The 24,766-nt window shown below is 38.9% G+C and overlaps 3 protein-coding genes across 12 annotated transcripts in view; 2 read left to right on the top strand and 1 right to left on the bottom strand.

Moving 5' to 3' along the window:
- The window catches only part of Glut1 (Glucose transporter 1), a 317,829-nt gene extending 311,200 nt beyond the window's left edge, over positions 1-6,629 (top strand). For all 10 annotated transcript variants that reach the window (XM_065224653.1, XM_065224649.1, XM_065224648.1 and 7 more), the window contains one exon: positions 6,270-6,629. In XM_065224653.1, the coding sequence (XP_065080725.1) occupies positions 6,270-6,382 (113 nt within the window). In that variant the 3' untranslated portion in view covers positions 6,383-6,629. The remainder of the gene's footprint in view (positions 1-6,269) is intronic.
- Positions 1-24,766, bottom strand: part of Hipk (Homeodomain interacting protein kinase) — a 479,478-nt gene that overhangs the window by 115,555 nt on the left and 339,157 nt on the right. The gene's annotated exons all lie outside the window — the stretch shown is intronic.
- LOC135703486 (glucose transporter type 1-like) lies at positions 6,444-10,036 on the top strand. Its single transcript, XM_065224732.1, has 2 exons — positions 6,444-6,490; positions 6,535-10,036. Exons 1-2 carry the CDS (start codon positions 6,444-6,446, stop codon positions 9,137-9,139), a joined length of 2,652 nt encoding a protein of 883 aa, XP_065080804.1. The 3' UTR covers positions 9,140-10,036.

Here is a 24,766-nt window from a genome sequence, read left to right as displayed (position 1 = left end):
ATGCCTGAATGAGAGCGGCAGCCCGTCTTATATAGATGAGGTCCGACTTGACGACTGGTCTGTGGCGCTCTACTAGGGTTAGCTCTGTTCGGCGTCCGAAAATAGAATGATCGACTCGAGCAACGAATATCACTTATATACCCAAAAGATCTGTACTTCCAACCATTCAGAGGAAAGCAACTTCCCAGTGTTATAGAACCACTTCTTTCCCTTTTCTTTTATTAATCGAATGAAGAATGTGTAATTCAATTGTTTTAGACTTGTATATTTTATTATTGAATTCATCTGTACCCTACCGGCAGTGTACGAAGTGACTTGCTGCCTTTTTCCGAGTTGTTCAGATGCACAAGACCTATTGGATGGTGCACAGTTCAGTTCAGAAGTCTATCACTAGGGGAGTAAGTGTGCTTTCTAATCTAATCTAATCTAACACCAACACAGCCAGTTCATGAAAGCATCGTTTTCTTGTCTATTTGATATATGTTTCACATCGAAGATGCGTCACACATATCAAAACGGCCAGGCCTACTGTGCAGCATTTAAGGGGCAAGAGGATTCAGAAAACATAGGGCCTGTTTGAATCGAAGATTTAAACACGATGCTTCAGAATCCAATAAATCGTTGGAAGCATCAAAGCTAGAAAGGTTAAGTGATGCTCCATTTTCTTCTGACGGTTGGGGCATGAGCACTAACTCTTGTCCTAGCCTTTTATGACTTATGGCTATAGCGCCATTACTCGCTTTCTGAAAAGAGAAAAGGGAAAGGAAAAAGAGAAGGACAAAGGGAAAAGGATTAGGGTAGAGCACTACTTCGTCGTAATCGCCCATTTCCGTTCTATCGATCAGAAAAGATCAATAATATCAATGATTTCACCACGCACAAATCAATAATAGGTTTGTTCTGATGCGTAAATTCATTAGCTACAACATAAATCCAGTTAGAGCGCATTATATTAATATTTACGCTCATTGTTCTCAAAACAAAAGAAGCACTCCAAGCGAATCCTCTTTTTCTACGTTTATATGTAGAACGAAGAAAATCTAATGGCGTTTCAATGCGTTAGGACAGAATTGAAACTCGTAGAACGAATTTAGAATCAAGAAGCAGTGTTAGGTTTCAAACAATATCTCAACAATTTGTGACTCTTTATTAAATCCAACGGTACGTATGGAAAGGTGAATGAATTTAGAAGTCATCTTTGACAGAAAAATTCCATTTTTTGTTTAAACTCGTTCAGAAAAGAGAGGTAAAGTGCGGGTTGTGCTTAGTAGGACGGAAATTAGATCAAAAACCCTATGTGAAATCTATGAACATAAACAGTATTTTTGATTTGAAATATACAATACAGAAATGCAGAACGGCGTGGTGGTCACTACCCGAGTCTTGTCACTATTATCAAGTCATAAAATGTAACAAGGACTAAAATGTGATCCTTTGATTACTGGAAAATCCTGATTCCCTAGATTGCCAGTAACACATTACAAAAAGGTGATCTCCCAACGTTACCGGTTTGAAAAGATAAAAATTTACAAAATGGAACGAACTCACCAAGTTTAGCCAATTGAACCTGAAGGCTGCCTGACATGTGTTGATGTAGAAGTTCAAATTATAGACTAAGCTTGACGAAGATCAAAATGAGCTAGTTCGGTTTATGGTAGTTGCGCGGAATGTCTTCCTTCGATTTGAGATAAACAAATCTAGATTGAGCTGGAATTAGGGCGTAACAGCCTATGTAAACAATGAGTTCTCTCGTTGATTTCTCGAAATTCAAGGCACGCCTACACAAACCAACATATCCATCGGGTAGGGAAAGTCTTCCCCTACTCGATGGTGATGTCGATTTGCCAGTGAGAGCCATGGCTTTCGAGAAATTACCGAGAGAAAGCATTGTTTACAAAAGCTGTTAGGCCCTAATTCCAGCTCTATCTAGAAATGTTCGGATGTATGGAGTCGTTTTTTGATGTGCATTGGTAAGTTTTTTCGTGGCCAATAGTCAGGTTCAACGCTGCGACTCAACGAATTATGGAACTAATGATGGGACGAATGTTGGGACGCCTCGTGGATGTTCTACTTGGCTTCGGAACAGCTTCTCAGCGGCAAATAATAGGGACCTAGAATAAGGAACTAGAGATTGTCTCCTGGGCCTGGTTATGGCCAGATCAGCAACCGATTATAGATATAAAAAAAACTCCACGGAAAAAACAAACGTCGGGATCGGGCTACTCTCCTAAGGGAGTAAGTGTGCTTTCTCAACGTTTTCGAGATTTTTGGAGCTGACCACGTCGGGCATACGATAAATATTTGAAAAATAAATGTTCTACTCTCGTCTTCCATCGGACATAAACGTGATGAAACATTCAGCAAATCAAAAGGAGCACACGAACGTAAAAAGTAACTCACAGGCGGAGTCAAGTTTACTTACATAGGGAGACGAACCAGCCCAGGGCTAAAAGTCTCCTTAATAAAGATATAAAAAAAACTTACTTTCTATTTTTGCCAAACATAATTTGACATTCCCTTTTGATGAAAGTGAGTAAAATTGTTGTGGAAAAAATAGAGAGTGAGTAAACATGACTCGTTTACTTTTTACGTCCACGCACTTTCAAAACAAACTGCAGTCAAAACATTCTAGAACCAATCACTAGGGGCTCTGCTATACAATAAATTCAGCGTGCGAATTGGATTGGACCAAGCTTTATGGGGCTATAGGGGCTATAGGAGCCTCATAGCCTAGTCAGTAAAGGCACGGTATTACCAAGCCGGAGGTGGCGGGTTCGATTCTCGGTCCGGTCGAGGGAATCTTTCGGGTTGGAAATTTTCTCGACTTCCCTGGACATAGAGTATCATTGTGCTTGCCACACAATATACAAATTCATGCATTGGTATTGGCATCGAAAGTTCTCAATTAATAACTGTGGAAGTGCATTTAGAACACTAAGTTGAGAGCACGCAATAAGCTAATATACAGTAAGCAAAAAGCTTGAAATGCGAATAAGAAGAAGAAGAAGCTTTATGGGCTTAACGATCCCATAAAATTGCGATGTGTCGGGAGATCCACAAAGTATTTAAGATCATGAATAAATTGTTACAACAGCGGCTCGTTTCCATTGATTGTCAAGCATCTTCAGATAATCCAGTCCAACCTGTACTATTATTCTCCTCAGTAAGTTCGATCGAACTCTAGCTCTATCTGTTTATCTTTTCATGCAACCACACCTGTAAATAAACTAATATCACATTATCTACAGTGGAGAGCAGAGAAAATTTATCAATCAATATGAAACAGTTGAGGAGTAGTTTTTTAACTATCGGACAGGTGCGGGCTGAAGGGTCTCAGAATGTTTTGAAATTATACCCACAGGTAGAGTTTAAGATTGTCTGCATGTTAAATTTAAAAACAAAAAACCGGTTTTGGGTAATTTTCCCGGCAAATTTTAGATGAAGTTGTAGGATTTACTCGGACATCATGAATTTAGGAAATGCATAACTCATGAATCAAGCATCGTAGAAAGACATTTTTGTATTGAAATGATATGAAAATTATCTCTGCAATCTATAAAAAATATAATCTTTTTTCCACCAAAAATATTCACGGTTGAGAAAAATCGCAAGGAAAAAACACAGACAAGCACACATAACACTTGCAAGTTATTCATCGAACAAGCATTTAAAGATCAATTTAAAAGTATCTTAGTTGGTAGTACCGCCACCTGTGGCACGCATGGTTGATTCTCTTGCATTTGACGTTTACACACTACCGCCATCTGTTCAGTGGACTACCCACTACATTGTACTCAACAGATGACGGTAATGTTTTAGCGACGATGTTTCACAATGAGAAATATTCAATGTGTTATATCTGTTTTTCTGTGGAAAAACCATGGTCAGGGTGATGCATTTTTTTTCTAATGACTTATCTTAATCTTAACTTTTACTGGTGATTATTTCAGAGTGGTGCTTCTTACTGCTTTGAGTTATTATCAAAATACTAGCGGCCTTGACAATTATGGTTCAACTTCTCTGATTTTTTTTCCAAAATTCAATTACTTTGAAAATCCATAATTCATGAACCAAGTTTCGTTGAAAAAAACTATTTTATTTAAATGATAAGAAAATTATTTCAGAAATCCATAAGAAATATAAACTGAAAAATGTTTTCATGACAATTTTTACGATGAAGGAAAATCACAAAGAAAAACAGAAAACCATTTTCGAAGTATTCAAAGTGTTTTTTATGTTACTTCATACGCGAAGTATTATTTTTTTTTAATGACTTCTGTTGCTTTAAAATTTCTTATCTTTAACTGGAGAAAATTTCAGAGTGGTATCTCTTACCGTTTATGAAAAATTTACCGAAAATTATAAAACAAACAACAAAACGATAATTGGCGACAACGCTCTGATGAGGCAAAAAACCCAATCCCCAAGCTTCTTCCCTGATCCTATCCCTCGACAATGTACCCCTCTATCCTCGCGTAAGCCACAAGTATTCGGTCCAATTCCTACTAAGAAGACCTAGAATTAGGTAAATTCTGTTACGTGACAATTAAGCGTCGGCTCCGTAAAGCTAACGCGATTGAGCCTATAAAATAAACGAACTAGATGAATAAAAACGAAAACGATAATTTTCATAGCTTTCCTATGACCGGTCATTAGTTTTTCGGTCGTATCTCAAAAACGGTAAGAGACATCACTCAGAAATGTTAACCAGTTACAGATAAAAAGTGTTCAAGCACGAAAAAGCATAAGAAACATGTTTCATTACTCTGACAGTGAAAATTTCTTGAAAAACATTTTTCTAGTTATATTTTTTATGAATTGCTGAGATGATTTCCATATCACAATAATCTTTAATCTATGCTCGGTTAATAAATTATGGATTTTTAAAGCACACATCACGTCTAAGAAGATTAACCACCTCGGTTTTTTGATTTTTTCCGTTAATTGAAACATAAATTCTACATGTGGACAACATTTTAAGAAAATTCAGAGACCCTTCGACTCAATTTGCCTGATAGTAAAAAAATTATCCTAAGTTGGCAAATGAATAAACTTAAAAAAAATATAACGGTCAACCACAAAAGCCACAGATCACCGACACCTGGGATGCAAACAAATGCACACACTCACACACTTCCACCAAGGGTTCTACCACATTTAATTATTCCGCAGAATAATAATGCTATCCAACAGGCAATCGGCCCGGGCGAAGAGAATGTTGCATACAGTTTTCCGTTTTAATTATGTTCGATTTATTGTTTTAAAACGTAATCAAGAACTGCAATGTCGGTGAGGTAAAGCGGTTGACCACACTGCCAACCCTTCATTTTACAGTATAGGAACAATTTAACACACAGTGTGAGATGTAATAAATACAATAATGTAGTTTTGGCTGAGGTATCGGTTCGTCGAGTAGAGTAATGAGTTTTTGCTCTTCCATCGTCGCAATGTCGACCCTTCTCCTATGTGTGAGATTATGATGAATTTCTCTGCTTTCAGTGAGTAAATTTTAATGGGTTACATGAATATTTAAGTTTTCAAGCTGTCAGAACAAGACTTCAACATTTTTGATCAAAGGATCATTATTATAGCAACATATGCAATTACAGAAATAAACACAGTACAGTAGGACACCAATAGTTCGTCCTCTTGATTCCAATTTCGCACAACACCAACGTTCCTGTTTATTTCTGAGGTGCAAGAAATTTGAATCGCGTGGATAAATTGTTGACATTTTTACGCTACACTTCAACAAAAGCCTACAGATTCTAAATTCAGGTGAAATGTACTCCAAACATCAACACTAACAGGTTTGTCGTAAGCTGGTAAGATGAAACATTTTAATTGGACGTTGAATGACACGAATAAAACTGAAGAACTTTTCAATTTTTACCCCCACACACACACACAAACACACATACACATAACATTCACATTAGGCTGAACATCATCCATCGAGACACTCAAGTCGTTTCATAGTTGTCGTTTCTCTCGTAGTATTGAGGTTATGTTCGATCAATTTCTCAAATATATATATTTTTATAATAGAAAGCATGAATATTTGTATCAGCTAGCGATTTACTCTATGATCTGCATGCTCAATCTTAGACATGTGCTAAGTTATATGAATTATCTTTCCTGCGATAGAGTAAAGCATTGCCGCGGCTCAGCAGAACATTGCAAAACGTCATATTCCTGACAGTTTGATTGATTTTCGATTGCTAATGATGATTTTTATCTATCTCCCTCCCTCCCTTGCGGAACTGCAGCTGCATCCGAGCGTTGTGCCGAAAACGCAAGAAATACTCAAATGCGAACTGCTACCTGTGCGCCCCATCACCATCATCAGCAAGTACCTGTCTGCCAGAACACAGGGCCTTGACTGAAGACCACCGCCTTGACCCCTAGCTCGTTTGCCAACTCCCAGTACGTCAGCATCGAGCATGACGACGAAGAGGAGGAAACAGCCGCCGACGACGGTAGAACATCCGTATCATCGAAGCATCATCTCCATCAGCAATGCAGCGGCAGTAGCCGCAACACGACTCCGGGCGCGGCCCGGAAGTGCGACAGCTTGAGCAGAAGCCGAACCAGTCTGCGCAGTGAAACTGCCAGCAGTTCGGGTCACAGCCATCATCACCATCACCACCGTCACCGTCGTCAAACGAGCAGCGCTAGCAGCACCAGCTGCCACGCCAGGCAAACGAGAACTGATGATGAGGAAACTCCGGAAGAGGAAGCCGCTGGTACCACGGCCACCTGCACCGAAGACGAACGCCATCCGGAAAGTGCTTCGACGCTGTACGTCGAAAACTGCCACTGTTCAATCGGGGGTAATCTGACCACTACGGACGATGACGAAGAGATCCAGCAGTTCTTCGTCGTGAACAAAAGTGTATCCCGTAGACCGTCGAACGTGAGCAGTACGTCACGCGTCAGCCACCGAAGCAACCGAAGCACTCCAAGAAGTGGCGGAAGTCGTTCGAAGCGGGCCACTCCACTCAGTGGTGGCAGCTGCTGCTCTCACCATTCTCATCATTCACAGCAGACTTATCGGGGTCGAGGAGGTCACGAATCACCATCTTTTCTACAAGACAGCGGTTCGAACGCTACCATTTCGAACTTTAACATCAATCCATCTCGGTTCCAGTGCAGTTACTACACGACTGCCGACGAAAGCGAGAACTCCTACTGTTCCATTAGCGGCGAAAACATCCGTCAGATACAGGCCCAAACGCAGATACAAACGGCGTTGGAGATGAAGCAGAAAGAGGACGAGAAGCGACACATTCTGGGACCAAAGTCCCGACTACAACCACTACCGCTGCCGCCGCTACAGCCAGCCGATGGTAGCGACTACAACGACAGTCAGCAGGACGCTACTAGCACCAACGAGTCTATCCTGTCGATCATCGAGAGTACGTCCAGCGATCAACCGGGCGATTCGACGACGACCAGCACCACCACTTCCACTACGCAGCGACAGCTGCAGCAAGTCGGCGAACGGGGTGCAAAAAACGGCAATTCGGGCAGTCAGATGATCCTTACACCGTCCAAAATAACGATTGAAAATATTGGCCAACTGTCCGAGATTGCGGCCAACGATTACGAGTTCGACGACATTGACGTCAACATTCCGGAGGTATTTCCTTCGCCATCGAAGATCAAGTGGCATTTTCTCGCCGGACTAGACGAGAACAAGTCGAACAAATCCAGAATCAGCTCAATATCGAGTCTGGTGGATGCGGGAAGCAGTGGCCGTGGAAGAAGCGGTACCGAATCCGGCGGAGCAGACGTAAGCGAAACGGCTAGCGAGAGACGCCGGGACGACAGCAGCGACAATGACTACAGCCCGAACTTAATCCAAGAGCAACCGCTTCCACCAATTCCGGCAGCAGTTCAGAGCAGTTCGTCCAGCTGTAAGATCGAAGAACTGCTGAAGAAGTCATCGCCATCGGCTTCGGCTGAGTTCAAAACCGTCTCGATTTGGCGTGCAGAGAACGATGACGAAGCGAATGCCATCATCTTCCACCACGAGAGTGAGATCGTGGAGAACTGCTGTACGAATCATTTTTTAGACCACAGTAATTACGACATCTGTACGGTGGATAACTGCGATTATCTTATCAAGAGCAGCGATACACCAAAGAGCAGTAGAAAGAGCAGTATGAGCAAAAGCGAAGAGCGGCTGAACAATTCTGTGGCGCTGTCTTGCTCCACCGGAAACAGGCTGGAACTGAAGCAGCGAAATATCTTCACATCCACGCTGTCAACGAGCACTACGCCACCGAACGTCTACAGTATCATATCTCCGGATTTGAAGCGCTTTGAAAAGCAAACGAACCTAACGCGGAACTCGGTCAATCTCAGTCAGAACCTATCGTCGCCTTCGTCGACGTCATCTTCGTCAATTTTTCTGGGCAACTACAATCAAAGCTATCGCAACATCAATCAAAATTCCAGCGAGGATAAGCTGTTGAACACGTCTTCATCCAGATCCCGGTTGAACACCACCCGATCGACGACCAGCATCAACAACGGGAGCAACTTCAACAATACCCTGGACGTCAACGTTGACAATCGGCAGCGATTGGGCAGTTCGGTATCGCTCAACGCTCAACAGCTGGCTCCATTCAGTATAACCGCTTCGTCGGCATCTGCGGCAGCTGCGTCCCAGTTCTACAACAAATCCTACCACATCAATCTAACGGCACAGAATCGCCTCTACTTCCATGCCTACTCGAATCTCGTGCGGGAGCATGAACAGTGTCAGCACCAATCACCCTCGCCGGAACAGTCGGATCAGTCCAATGGGCAACCGCCACCACCTTGTGCCCAGTGTCAGGAGCTGTACGGTTGCCCACAGTACTTAAGTGGCAACGCAACCAATGAGGAAAGCACCGGCGGCACGGGCGCCTTCAACGATGCCACCATGACCAGCAGCAGTGCCAGTCTAACCGGGTCCGGAACTGGTCGGCGTGGTGCACGAACCGGATCGGCCCGCTGGCGGCGGAACGTGAGCCACTCGCTCCGGATCCACGGCCTGGTTCGAGTCGTACGGACCAGGGCTCGCAAGTGCGCCGACTACATCCGCCAGAAGGAGCAACAAACCAACAATCGTTTTCATCGGCGCAAATAGGCGAGGCGAATGAGAAGAAGAATGCAATACGCATGTGTGTGAGTGACTGACTGATCGAAACTAGACGTCAGCGTTGTGTGCGAGACCATTGTTTTCGTTTAGATATAAATGTGTACTGTTTATAGGTTTTTCGTTAACCATTCGTCAAAAACGAATCGCCTCCCAAACAAGGGCGATCAAGTGATGCAAGCTCGTTTGTTTGTTTACTTCGGGTTTGTATGAAAGACTATCAAAACAAACACAGACACACACATACACAAACACATACACATAAACAAGCACACCTACACTCAAAATAACCCGAAGCAAAACAAATCGGTAACCTTAAGCAAAGCCTACATGAATAGAACAAAATAGTTACAGTTAGGATAACATTTGCTATTTGTAGTATATACCTAGCCCTAAGTAAGGAACATGAGAGCACTAGGAAATTAAATTTAGTCTAATCAAATAACCTAATGTTATGGCGCGGATCTCGTTTCCAGACATTCTGCGGAACGGCAACTTAACACTTATAAAAGGCTAACCCCGACACGAACGTCTACCGATGGCGGGTAGAGATCGGGAGTTTTAGCCAGTTCGTCAAAAAAAAGGTATTACACTAAGTAGTCAATAAACTATATAAATTAATTATTATAAACAAAAAAAATACAACACATAAGAGAAGTAATTAATCGAAATTAAGTTTTTTGTACACTTTTTGATATTTTATTTTACAAAAAATACAAGAATACATGAACTAAGTAGCTTTGTCTTTGCACAAATTAATTAAATACTTAGGCGGAAAGCAAGAGTCTGACACGCCGGGTTCGATCCGGCTCTCTTGCTCTCTCACAATATGGAAATATTAAGCAAAAGGTAAAAAAAACATAAATTGAAAAAAAAAAAAAAACAAAATCGTATGTAAAAAGTGATAAAGCGGTTTAAAAGTAGCATATTGTAGTGAATAGATATCTTAAAACAAAGAAAAAATAATGAATTAACGATTTTTTAACAAAACAAAACCCTGTATAGAAGAAAAAAAACTGCAAAATAACGAATACAAAGAACAGAAAATTTTAAAGGCTTACTTACACAGAAAATCCCAACCGGAAAACAAAAAAGCGATACTCTAACCATGTTACAAAGTTCTTTTTAAAAGAAAAAAACGATCACCCATAGACACTCACACACACACACAAATACATACACTGCTGGAGGGAATCGACGACGATCGTCGACACACAGTATTACAAATTCACCAAGCCAGTTGCTAGTTCTTAGATATGCGATCGATCGAACCAGCCTCTACACGAAGCAAGAGGTGCAGAAGGAATTTATATAGGAAAACAAATCGAAACCTACGCAAACAGAAGAAAACAAAACGCGGAGCAGAACTAGGTTTAAAAAAAACAAGAAGCATAAGAAAGCTTCCGGCGAATTTTTTACGGGAAATGCATTTAGAGTGTAACACTGTTGAAGTTTGTTTTGGGACTTGTTTGGAAAGGTTTATTTTGTTTAGAAAATTATGGAAAAGTTTATAAGCTCCTTGGTTCCACGATTTCGGTTGTGATACTAATCTAAGAGTAACAGGAACAGGAATAAAAAGACCGGGCGGCGGATACTCGTTTACGTTTGATAAATTGTGCTCATTGTAGCAAACGGATGGAATTGTTGTTTTATACTAAATTCAAAAACTAAGAATAAGACAGTCGGCCGGTAGTAGGACGTAGCGAAGCAAAATATGAGAAATGGCGATTATTCTAAAGGTGTTCGCGAAAGGTTCTTGTTTTTGTGATTTTGAAAGACGTATCAGTTATTTCATATTAAAATGTCCGAGATATTTTAGTACACTTCAACGGAACATTCAAGGGCTGCATTGTTTACTGGACATCGAGAAGTATCTCAAAGGGAGTTAGGAAGTTCTGTGGACTTTCCTGAGCATATCTTGAATTGTTCCAGAATTTTCTTAGTTTTTTCGAACATCACCCATGATATTCGCTAAATTTGTATGAGGTTTACTGAACGTCTTTTTTTGTTTTCTAAACCATTTTGAGGTTCCTTGAATTTTGTTTAAGTTCTCTCAATACCATTTTCAGACAATCCGTGCAAGAGAAGCACCCCCTATTGGCATGGCTGAAAAGTGCCTCAGAGCATTTGCAGAGCAACTTTGTACATGCATCGCCGAACACTCGACAAAGAGTGTGTGGTTCTCTCATTTGCTTTGCACACTCTTTTCCAACTTATCTTTGAGAAAGCGATCCACATGAGCGGTACACTCCGAGTGGCGCAGGGAGCAAATAGAATATCACAACAAACAATTCCGTATAGAAGAAACGACTTCTTGACGATTTTATTCAACTGAATGCTTAATAATATTTGTATTATTTTGAATAATAGCTTCTGTTCAGACTTCATACAAAGCTGGAGAATTTATTCAACCACAACATTGGACTACTTTGTGTTGTTATACGGTAGGTCGAGAAGCTTTTATTCGACTTATATGAATTGTAGCAGAACTTTTCGATCAAATTTTTGAATATTCAACGTTTATTATTAGACATCATTGCTTCCTTAAACAGCGCTTGATTCTCATGTGAAAGCATCGCTTGATTAGACATTATTATACATTAATTAAACGATTTTTCAACTGCGGTAATATTAACCCAAAAGTAAGAGGGTAGGACAGGGTTGTTTCTTTAGTGATTGATTTCATTATTACTGATGTATGTATTACATACATACCTACATGTCATGTCGTTGCATGGGATTCGAACCATGTACCTTCCGATCACCGGCCGCTTGCCATCTGAGCTATCCTAGAATACATCATATAGGTAGCTCAATAATCAATAAAGGTTTGCTTGAAACGGAATACATATCAGCAACTATGCTCCTTAAAAATCATGTGGGAATGATAAATTCATTCATCGTTGTCCTACATGAGACCAACCCAATAAACAATTTGTGCTGATTAAAGGCTGAATAAGCAATTTTTTGCTGAAGAAGCATATTTTTGCCTGAATAACCTCTTATCCTACTTCCAATGTTTGTTGGGAATGTTACCATTTCACCTCTCCAATTTCCATGGAAAAGATGGTGGATTTTTTTTAACTACATCAATGAACTCGTTGTCATGAGTGATGTGATCAATTAAATTAAATTAAAATAAATTAAATTAAAAAAATTAAATTAAATTGTCAAAAAGGTTATCCGATTAACACTGAGTTCATTGGTGACATCACGCTACATTACCTGATTTGTGACGTCACAAATGAACTCAGTGTTCATCGGATGAACTTTTTGACAGCTCGAGAGCGTGGTTCAAAGGTCTTTATGTAAGTCGGGGATTCATTTGCGTGATTTCAAGACTTATGTTCAAACACTACTCGCTAGACGCACATCTCTACAGAATAAATCTCGTTGACAGCAATGTATGTAGGTGCAGAACCGGTTATGATGACATCGATCACGCAGTTTGGCATTGTCCGGGTAATGACGCCTCCAGAGCACGACTATCGGATACCCTAGTGGCCCGAGGTAGACAACCCTTCCGTGAAGTAAGAGATGTATTGGGAACCCGTGATCTTCCCTACATGCAGGCGATCTACGAATTCCTTTGTTTATCTGATGTTAGAGTTTGATGTGACCACCCCCTCCTTTCCAAACAATTTCCAGCCATTGTGTCCCAGTCTTATTATCCTCCTGTTTCTGTGCTACTTGCCCCTGCCCAGACCGGATTTGGTTAACCATTCGAGAGTAGTATCTGAAGGAGGCTTCGTAAACAGTACCACTGAACTGTCATCCGATTAGGTTAACCCTGGCGGTTCAAAACCTTATATTAACTTTCTTAACATTGTTTACATTCTCTCACTGCCGCTCACAAGTTGACACCTCTTTTCCAGAGCAAATATGGCAATTTAAGCGTGACTTGCACTTTGTTTGTTTACATTTGCTTGATTGAGGCAATATTCTTTAACAACTGGAACCAGTCTTACAATCTTTTTTTAGTATACGAGACTGTTCGAAAACAAGTTGAAACAGTCGAATATGCTTGTACCAGTTCCCCACAGATGCGTTTATTTTGAGATATTAGCATTCTTGAGTTGAGGATGTTTACTACTTTCACAGCAAAAAAATAATTTTGATATCACGTCAAAGTGGATGCACTACAATCATGTCGAAAATATGGTGTAATATTACTTGCTAAAAAGGACAAAATTATCATTAATACAATGCATGAACTGACATTACGCTGCTTTTACTGCATTTGTTTATTTATGTGGTCATAAAAATTACATGAAATTTTCGACATGATTGTAGTGCATCCACTTTGATGTGATATCAAAATTATTTTTTTGCTGTGTTTAATGTATGTTAATGTTGTTAATTGTATTCTTTTATTTGCAAGTTTAAAATCTGTTTCGGATGTGAAATACAATTGTTATATTGCTTATTCAATATATATTTTGAACATTGATCACAATGGTTTATTTTTCAAACGATTCGAGGCTTACGTCTCTTAAACGGATTCATTTGGAAGACAAAGCATTATGATCAATGTTCAAAAAATAATTCTCAAGTTAAACTTAGAAACATTAAAACAAGTCGAGTATTTCAAGTTTGCTTTCATTCACTTCATTACTAAAATTCAATTTTTTTGGAATTAAGTTACAAGTATGATAACACTGATTTTAAAGATGTGCCCAAACGTACATAAACATGTTCTGAATAAATGACATAAGTTCATGATTCTGCTGTACATACCTTCTACTTGAATATCCTTGATTGTGATTGTCGATTAACAAAGCTGTAATTACACGGAACACTTAAATATAATTAAATACGCACTGAGAAAAAAACGCAATAGAAACAAGTGCGGAACTTACCATGCTTACACGACTGGCACTGGATGCAAACAAAGTATTTTCTCCAATTTTAACTATCAAGTTATCCACCATGATGTGCAAGACAAACTGCAGCCTTATACCATAGAGGTAACTCTAAGACCACTGGGTCCCGAAGAAAATCATTATTATTTTTGGCTCACTCAGTACCAGAACAACGGTCCCAAGCAGTCCCAAGCTATTTCACTCACCCCTGCATGTTCTGCATGAATCCACACACCCCTGATGTTATCTGTCAAACTTTCATAGCGAATCAAAACAAACATAGTGTAGTAATATAATTTCAACTAGAATAGGGTACGTTAATCGTTTGCTTGGGACCAATAGGCTACTAAAGTGGTGAGCCAATTTAAAATCGTTAGTTTCGTATTGATTGTTGCTTATACACTGGAACCTCTTCTTCTTCTTCTTCTTCTTCTTCTTCTTCTTCTTCTTCTTCTTTCCTTTATTTAACGTCGGTCTCTGTTCCACAATCTAGTGCCAATCACCGACGGACATCGATTGCCATTCATTGACGGCAATCGAATGTGCAGGAAGGCAGCTTCCACACCTGCGTAGTATATTGCACCCATTGAAACACACATGGGCCGGGACCAACGGCTTTACTTCCCTTCCGAAGAAAGACGTGACCAGAGATTTTTATGCCTCAGAAAAATCCCACCGACCTCGGCTGGGATTGAACCCAGACCCATTGGGGTGTTAGAAAGCAGTCACGCTTACCACTACACCCCCGGCGCCGGCCACTGGAACCTCCATTTACGAACCAAACTAGGGCTCGTAAATCGAATCAGTGCGTTTTTGGAATCGGGGTATTATCAACAATCAATACGAAACTAACGATTTTAAATTGGCTCACTACTTGACTAGCCTATTGGTCCCAAGCAAACGATTAACGTATCCCATTCTAGTCGAAATTCTAGTACTACGCAATGTTTGTTTTGATTCGCTATGAAAGTTTGACAGATGAAATGAGGGGTTATTCGTCTTTCCTATGTTTCGAGGGGTGAATCGATTAGCTTGGGACCGAAGAGAGTACCAGAGCTGAGCCAAAAAGTTGAGCACGTTATTTCGGGACCTTCTAGTCTTAGAGTTACCTCTATGGTATTATTGTGGGGTATTTGACAGTGTTTCCCAGTTTTTCTCTAAGCGGAAGCCGCCATCTTAGATTTCAAAATTAGGTCAGCCATCGATTTCCAGCCCCTAGCAGTTTCTGTTTCTATCAATTACCATCACAAGTAATGACTAGCGTAGTGTATATGAACTACGTTTGTTTTGAAAGTCTGACGAGCGAAATGAACAAACGACAAATGCGCGCTTAAGTATCCAACACAACATTGTCAAAATCATAAGTGATCCTCAATGGCATACAAATCAATTTCGTTTTGGACAAAATGATTATTTTGAATATTATCGATCCCAGAGCCACAACCTCGATATTATCATCAGTACAGCATGAGGTAATAATTTCCTATCGATTTGAGTGTGAAAAGCAACACCACTCGTTCTACAGCGCTTTATTTCTGTCAAATGATAATTTAATCATTTTGCATTTGATCCTCAAAAATCATCCCCACCAAGTTGAAGACGAATATGATATTGACAACAACAAAGGCGATAATGAACATCCATCCACTAATGAACAAATGTTGACTTCGAAACTCAACGGTTGCCTTGATGTTGATTTATTGTCAAAATCCAATTTTAAAAGGTAGTTGGTCCAGCTGTTAACGTTGTCTTCATTATGAGATAATTTGAGTGTAGAAGAAATGATCATTATCAGCACTGATCCCTACATATCACCACGGTTCCATCGATTTTCGGTTTCCATACGTCACTCCGATTCCAAAAATACCTATATTGTGGGGTATTTCACAGTATTTCCATAGAGGTTACTCTAAGACCAGAAGGTTTCGAAGAAATGTGCTCAAGTTTTTGGCTCAGCTCTGGTACTCTCTTCGATCCCAAGCTAATCGATGCACCCATCAAAACATAGGAAAATCCACGAACCCCTCATTTTATCTGTCACACTTTCATAGAGTATTACTAGAATTTCGACTAGAATGGGGTACGTTAATCGATTTGCTTACGACCAATAGGCTAGTCAAGTAGTGAGCCAATTTAAAATCGTTAGTTTCCACCGGTTGGTATTTTCGAGTGTCCCAGAATCGCAAAAAAAAACTTGTTATTTGGATGAAATTTGGTAAATGCGAGTAGATGAATTTAAATGCAAGAGACGAAAAAAGACTTTACAGATTGATTGATTGATTGATTGATTTTCTAGTTTGAGATTTTTTGACCATCTAAAATTGAGATTTAGATGTGTCGCACCCCTAGGTTTGAATTTAAAAATTTTCATGCATTTGAATGTCGGCCATGTGTTTGCTCTAGTTACTCCTTTCTGCGCTATTGTACTTATACAACCTGAATCCCTGCTTACAAATATAAAATTTGGTATATCGCACCATGAGATTTGACTCAAATCAGATTCTGGTCACTACACTGGGGCAACCGGAACATTTTCAGATGTGCCATTGTGGTCCTGGGCACTCACTTCTATTGATATAATTATTGAATTCATTTCGACCAGTTTCCCGGAGGCATTTGGAAAATGTATGGCCTTTGTGGTCCTGAGAACTCAGTATGACCAGCTTCCTGGTTAGCAATCAACAATTTTAAATTGGCTCACTACTTGACTAGCCTATTGGCATAGAGGTAACTCTAAGACTAGAAGGTCCCGAAGAAACGTGCTCAACTTTTTGGCTCAGCTCTGGTACTCTCTTCGGTCCCAAGCTTATCGATGCACCCCTCGAAACATAGGAAAATCCACGAACCCCTTATTTTATCTGTCAAACTTTCATAGCGAATCAAAACAAACATAGTGTAGTACTAGAATTTGGACTAGAATGGGGTACGTTGATCGATTTGCTTGAGACCAATAGGTTAGTCAAGTAGTGAACCAATTTCAAATCTTTAGTTTCCAGCGGTTGCTATTGGTCCCAAGTACATCTATAAGCTTACGCCATTCTAGTCGAAATTCTAGTTCTACATTATGTTTGTTTTGATTCGCTATGAAAGTTTGACAGATGCAATGAGGGGTTCGTGGATTTTCCCATGTTTTGAGGGGTGCATCGATTAGCTTGGGACCGAAGATATTACCAGAGCTGAGCCAAAAAGTTACCTCTGTGGTTAAACGATTCCAAAAATATTCAATAGCGTTTTAAGGGATCACGAAACCATTCGTTTGGTACAGAGTCGATGTTATAATAAGAGTCCCGCCAAGAGAAAATGTTGCGAACAATCAGCACTGTTTGTGATTTATTTTTCGTCAGAGTAAAAGGCAACCAGATTTTTTTTGCGTTAGCATCGGACGACTTTCATTCAGAAGTGAAAAATTGCATGTCGATAATGGAGCTTCTGGGAGGCAAAAACAATTATAGAACCTGAAAATTTGAACAAGTGCATGGTACCACTTATAAATACCACAATGTACTAAATAAAGCAAAGTAAAGTTTTTCGTCTAAAATTTCTAAAATATTGTCAGCAATGAATGCAATACTTTCAGTTCATTTGATATGAGAACAAAAATGTTTATTTACTTTGCTTGTTCGGTAACCCGCTTGACAGTTCGATTGGTACTTCTGGCTTCACTCTTGGCACTCTTATTATAACATTGACTCTGGTTTGGTGTTTTGTTGCCAATTCGGTGCAGTGGTTTGCAATTCGAGTAATGCTGCAATAACCATAAGCCTTATAGAACTAGGACAAGAGTTAGTGACCGTGTCCCAACCGCTAGAAGAAAATTGAGCATCACTTAACTCGATTCTCCCAACGACCAATCATATCTAAAGCTTAGATTTAAACAGGCCCGATGTTTCTGAATCATCTTGCCCCTTAAATGCCACAAAGAGGGCCTTGACGATTTGCTATGTGTTGCGCATTTCTGATCACAGCTCAGTTTTCTAATTTATGAAGCTCACTCTACCCCTGCCTACGTATGCAATGCAGTTCGTGAAAGCTCCACTGAAGAATCAATCATAGCCAGTTCATGACGCGATGACGATGCGAGAAACTAAAACGAAACAATATATAGCGATTATGCATGAAAACAAAAACCCTTATAAATAATATTGTAATTTTGATGCACTGCCAAAATGGTTTTTAAAACAAAATACAAAGCATATAGAGATAAATAAAATTGATGACTAACGAGAATCAATAAATTGTATCGGAATATAATTTGCAACCATTTCGAAACAATGCCAGCAAATCAATAACACACGTACACACAAAAACACTGAACAAAGCAAAATCGTTGATTTATTACAGATAAACGGAGAGAAAGTATTTCCACTAGCAACATTTAACCTTCGAAACCAAGAACCGCAAGAGGAAGCTATGGTTATCAAAAAAAAATTAGATATTTTAATTTCTTCTCACCTATCACGTTCACACAAATCCGGGAACTGCATCGTCATTAAATTCGAAAAAAAAAATCCATTCCAAACCCAATCCGACCGAAGGGTGACGTCGTCATATCTGCTCACCACTGCCACGAAACGAACTAAACGAAATACGCCGGATGCCATCTGCACTGCTACTATTGGTCGGACTTTTGTAGGCTTACTAAGCAATGGATCCAATAACAACAAGCATGTGAATGAGACGTCATCGATCCCAAAATAAAATATTTAGAACGCAGTTTCCGGATCAATTGGCGCACTGAATTTAGTAAATTAATCGTTCAAGTCGAATCAAATATGAGAGTATAATTTCTTCTGTTGTGTTATTTAAAATTGAGATTTCTCCCCATCATCGGCGAGAGACTCAAACGAGTTCGAACAATACGAGTGTCAGTAATCAACAAAAACAAACAAGAATGAGAGTAATATGCAAAACAAACTTTAAGAAAATACTCAGAAAAATTATTAATGTACAATTCATAACAAAAAAAAAAGATTTATGAATAACTTTAATCATTAGTTGACGAAGAGAATCGAAATCGAAATCCAGCAACCCACACTCGAGTTAGTCGAAAAGTCGATCAGCAGTTTTTTCTTCATTTGTTCCGAACAAAACAAGGAAAATAATAGCAAAGCAAGCAACAATTTTACGGAAAATAGCAAAGTAATCAAGTTATACGCTTTCATAAATCGAAACGAAAGACATCCACTTACATTTCCACATTCAACACACACACACAGACACATAAACACACAAACAGACCGACAGACACACTAGAGGGCAAAAAAGAAACACTACTCAAATGGCTAACGAGAGCAAATACGATGTGTAAATGATGAAACAATGGGGCAACCAATGGGGAGGGGTTATAAACAATCGACACTCAACCAAGCAAGCGCTGCCGAGAATGTGAGAAAAAAATAAAACGAGGATAACCAGAGAGAAGAGTGTTGGAAATAATTCTAAATGTACATAGTCGAGTCGAGTCGAGCGGTGTGAAATGCAGTCATGGAAAAGGCGAATGATAAGATATAGTTAAACAATGAAAACATTACAATTACAGAAGGAAAACACTATGATTAATATGAGCAAGCAGAAGGAAAAAATACTCACCACTTAACGAAGGAAGACAAGCCTTGCATGCAAGTATGCAGGGCGAATGCGAATAGTGGAAAGGGTGAATGGAAGATAATGAAACCAAAAAAAAACAAGAAACATAATAAGGTAAAACAACTATTATTATTATGATTACGATTATTGATTATTAAGTAAAAAATGAAATAACAAAAAAAAAACAAAAAATAATAACAATTCAAACCAAAAAAGGGAAAATATAAGATATTTATTAATTAATTTAAAATTGAAAAATGAAGAATAAATAAAAACAATGGAAAAATTAAGCGATGATTCGAAATAATTCAATCGATCAATATCACAAGCCCACGGAAGTTTGCAGAGAGTTCGTCTTGAAAATTCCACCATTTCTTCTAACAACGCTTTTTTTTTATTCATTTATTTATCCAGACTCAAATGCGGCAGCTTTACGGAGCCGGAATTCATTTTACTATTTACAATGTTTCTAAACACTAGAGTTAGTACAATAGGGGCCAAGTACTCGAGGCCATGCTTGGCATACACAGTTTTGGTCACGAACTGCTCATTTGCTAATAACTTCGCACACAGTCAACGTTTCCAGGTCATTTTCAGAAAAACCTGGACCAGTTGAAATATTAAATCTGGAAAAATCTGGAATGCTCCAAAAAATTCTGTTTTCTACATATTGCTATCAAAGTGATGTGCCAATATCCCGTAAAAATCGATCAGTATGATCATCTGGAATCTATTCAAAGTACCAGAATGTTTATGAATTACATGTTTAAATAAATTATATAAAGTAAATAACTTGTTAGCATTGCTTAAATCATCAAAAAAGCAGAAAAGTATTGACACAGTGGGCCAAAAAAGATTATTTGTTGGTAAAATACTGCAGAACATATTTTTAGAGTTTAAAACTTTTTTAAAAATAATGAGAAGCAAAGAATCAAGCAACTTTGATGGGATGTTTTTTTTTTAACTAATAGTCAATTTAGTCCTTACTATTTGATGCAGTACCAGAATATGTCTTAAAGATTTGATTTGTTCTAAATAATTCTAATATTACCTGAGGTTTATCAGACTTACAATTTAATTCTTGACATCATACAACACACAACAACCAGTATACCAGTAGGCAATTTTATTTTAAAGCAAAATTCACCTGGCTGAAGTGGGAATCAAAGCCTAACATCGCGGTACTCCCCAATAGTTTAGCTAAACTACGGGTAACTCCTATATACGCATAGGGGTAAACAATAGTTGCAATTTCCAAACCTACGACTGGATGCCTTCCTTCAAATAACAACTGAAGTGCGGTAAAAAATCGGTAGAACTGTTTCAAACACACAGTTGGTATGAGCGGGTCGGTTTTCATCTTTTTTTGCCAGTGTTGGCGGGGGGGGGGGCACCCCTCACCATCCCTCTCCAAAGGGGGAGTTTGGTAAAGAGAGATGAAAAAACCGATTTGTACCTTCCTTAAAAGTTGTCCTAGCTCGCTTGTCTAATATCTATATACAATCTTCACACTGCCGTACTCTAACGGAACTATCAACTCTATGCTTTCATCTACTCCATCTATCGTATAAAAAAATTACCACTATAATTTTGTATCCAAAACAGAATTGTATTGAAATCCTCTTCAGTATTTCCTAAGTACTAAAGTATTTTGCCAAAATGGCCTTGAAAGTCTCCCAGAAATTTCTAGATGTTCTTTCTCATAATTCAGTTTATTTTTTTTTTTAATTTGATAAAATGAGTATCCATAGAAACATTGGGCAGAATTCCATTGAAATTATTCTAACGATTCGTATCAGCATACTCCTTAAGTTTAATCTCTTAAGAATTTTCTATGATTTCTCTTCCGAATTCAAGCTATTTCCTTTTTCACAAAATCTCCATTCAATTGTCATCAGAGTTTTCAAAAGACAATTAATCATGTTTTGTTGTTTTTGACATGATCCACATCCAGAGGGCCAGTCACTTTCGAATGTATGAGAATGGTAGGAAACCATTTGGAAATGCATGAAAATTTTCAGTTTTTATTCATTGTCGTCTTTATAAGCAGTTTTAGATGCACAAAAATTGCACGAGTACATTACTATGGTGACAAGGTAAACACTCGTTTATTTTTTTCTTTCTGTGAAAGCATGTTTAGTCACAAATCGTGGATTTTCTGATATTCTCCATACTGCAAAAATGATTTTCCTACCACTGAAGGGGCGACATCTCTCGGATCTTCAGTATAGCTACTACTCAAATCATATAATTAATTGACACCGTCTTTAACCAGGTTGCACAGACTGTATACTTAACACTGGAAAACTGACAACACACCACACCAGTAGGGAAATTTTCAGATGGCAAAAAGTTACACCGGCTGGAGCGGGAATCGAACTCTCATTTCGTGGCACTCACAATACGCCTGAACGACGGGTGAGGCCTCACGACCACGAAGCCCACAGAGATGGATGCAGCTCTACTCAGAATTAACTTGAAATTCTCCTTTGGTTTCACAAGGAATTTGCCTCACACTTCAATGTAAACTGTTTTTACAAATACCTTTAAATTCTCCTTAAAAATCTTATGAATTATAATCAAAAATCTAACGAACGTACTGCAAAGCTGGTGGTTGTCTAGATTTTCCAAAGCTTAATTTATTGTTTTAAATCCTAAGATTTTTTTACGATTTCTTCAAATTCCAAAATTTAAAAAAAAATCGTCCATTTCGAAATTTTGGATTTTTATAAATTAAGGATTAAAAATAATAATTAAAGCCAAAACAGGAGTAGGATGTGCGTGTGATCGAACCTGACGTTTGTGTTTGTGGGACGCATCTTCGATGTGAAACATTGATATATGTTAGTCAAGAAAAATGATGTAGGTATATATATCATTTTCCAGGATGCTTTCAAGAACTGGCTGTATTGGTGTTAGATTAGAATAGATTAGAAAAATAACAATTATAGCCAAAATCTTAACAAAACTCCATATTGAAAAAAATGTAGGTCCGATATTTGTCTCATTTTTTATGATTCTGCAACCCATTGCAAACAATTTGTAACAATTCCATGTACGATGTTGCGGTAATGTCCAACGTTGATGGCCTTTAATAATTAAAGTAGCTAGTTTGGCTTTTTATTTTTTGATTAGTAGGTCCATCAATTGCACTGATATTTTTAAAGCAACATACTTTTAAAAATCTGGAAAAATCTGGAACATATTTAAAAATCTGGAAATATACGTGATCTGTCTGTGTATCTGGCAAGACGATTGAAAGTCTGGAAAATCCAGATAAATCTGGAATACTGGCAACGCTACACACAGTTGACGTAACTAGCATTGGGCGATCTTGAAGCAAGAATCGATCTTAGTGAATCTATACATTTTTTGGAAAATAATCGATTCACCGATTTAATCAATCATTTTTAATCCATATTTTTGAATCGATCTTTTGAATCGATTCATTTTTCAAAATGGCACAAAAATGTTTCAAATACAAAGGATCATAGGAAAGTTGATGCAGGTTAACGCCAAGTTCAGCCTAAATTTAATATTACGTTACATAAGCTAGCTTGTTATGACATTTTACTTATTGTCGCGCTTATGTTAAATTCTCGTTTGGTGACGGTCGAAACGCGCCGCTCATAAGTGCGATGCAACCCCGCCCATAAGAATTATACACAGGTGTGTAACTTAGATAGTATTTTATCACAGAACAGAAGGGGAAGTGCAAACAAATCGATGAATCAAAAAGTGATTCGTTTTTCTGCTCAATAAGCAGTGTGTTGTGGTAGCGTTACACATGGGCTTTCTAGGTGCACTCACACTATCATAGCATGCTGCCTATCTTAACTGCAGGCAGAAGATGCCTTCTACCGCTAGGTGCGCTAGTGTTCGCAAATGACAAGTGGAGCCACTTTCTGATCCGAAGTTCCACTCATTTTATGGCAGTGGCTTGAGGAGCGAATCCTGGATAAATAGCCACCGTGTGTTAAATCAATGAGCGCAGTCGTACGGCCATAAACAGAAAGCAGATGGTATGATCCCATTTTGAGAAATTATCCTGCCACACACAATATTGTCGCGCTTATGTTGTTGAATTCTCATTTGGTGACGGTCGAAGCGCGCCGCTCATAGTCGCGCTGCAACTCCGTCCATAAGAATTATACACCGGTGTGTAACTTAGATAGTATTTTATGGCAGCGGCTTGAGTAGTTAATTTTGGATAAAGAGCCGCCGTGTATTAAATCAATGGGCGCAGCCGTACGGCCATAAACAGAAAACAGATTATCATGCCACACACAATATAATAGTCATTTAGTGCGATGATAATTTAGAAATAAATTGTGTAGTACGTACGCAGTAAAAGTTGTGCGTGTAACATACATACAGGGGTTACTCAAAGTATCTAGGATAGGCAAAGTTTTGGTCAACTTTGGAGTGTCGTAACTTCGTCTTTAAATCTTCTAAGAGCATTTGACTGGAAAACTAATATTGTTGTACGGTGAAGCCACGAAAATAATCCTGGTCTCTAGATACCGGAGATATTCTGGGTTTCCGGAGGTCTTGTCTAATCTGCTAAATTTTTGATGAGATTTTATAAATTATGCTGGTTAAAAATACATATTGTTGATAAATACAAAGAAAGAAGAACCATTTCTAAAGCAAATCATATGCCAAGAACTAAAATCAGCCTATACTCAACCGAGATATGGCAATTTCCCTGGAATCGGTTCTGGGGGAGGGTTCTGAATGCGGGCAGATCATTCAATTACTCAAAACATGCCGTGCGACAGCTCTTTCTTCATGTTACTCGTCAATAGACTTTCGATAAACTTCAAATGAATCATTGACCACATTGGCCTCTCTTGGAATCACGGGATACCCACGACGGATCCTGTAGCAGGGGACAATTGCATTTTTACTCAAAAACATGACGTACGACAGCTCTTTCTTCATGGATTTTTATGAATATTTTTCCTATAAATTTAAAGTCAATAATTGACCACATTGGCCGCTCTCGAAACCACTGGGATGCACCCGGGAGAACCTGTAGCAGAGGACAATTGCGTTTTTACTCAAAAACGTGCCGTGCGACAGCTCTTTCTTCATGGATTTTTATGAATATCCTTTCTATAGACTTAAAGTGAAACATTGACCACATTGGCCTTTCCGGAGTCTTTGG

This window comes from Ochlerotatus camptorhynchus, unplaced genomic scaffold (genome assembly GCF_037179485.1).
Source record: "Ochlerotatus camptorhynchus isolate MF236.1 unplaced genomic scaffold, CSIRO-AGI_Acam_v1.1 ptg000213l, whole genome shotgun sequence".
Taxonomy (NCBI): Eukaryota; Metazoa; Arthropoda; class Insecta; order Diptera; family Culicidae; genus Ochlerotatus; species Ochlerotatus camptorhynchus.
The sequence above is the reverse complement of the archived record's forward strand: the minus strand, read 5'-3'. Positions and strand labels throughout refer to the sequence as shown.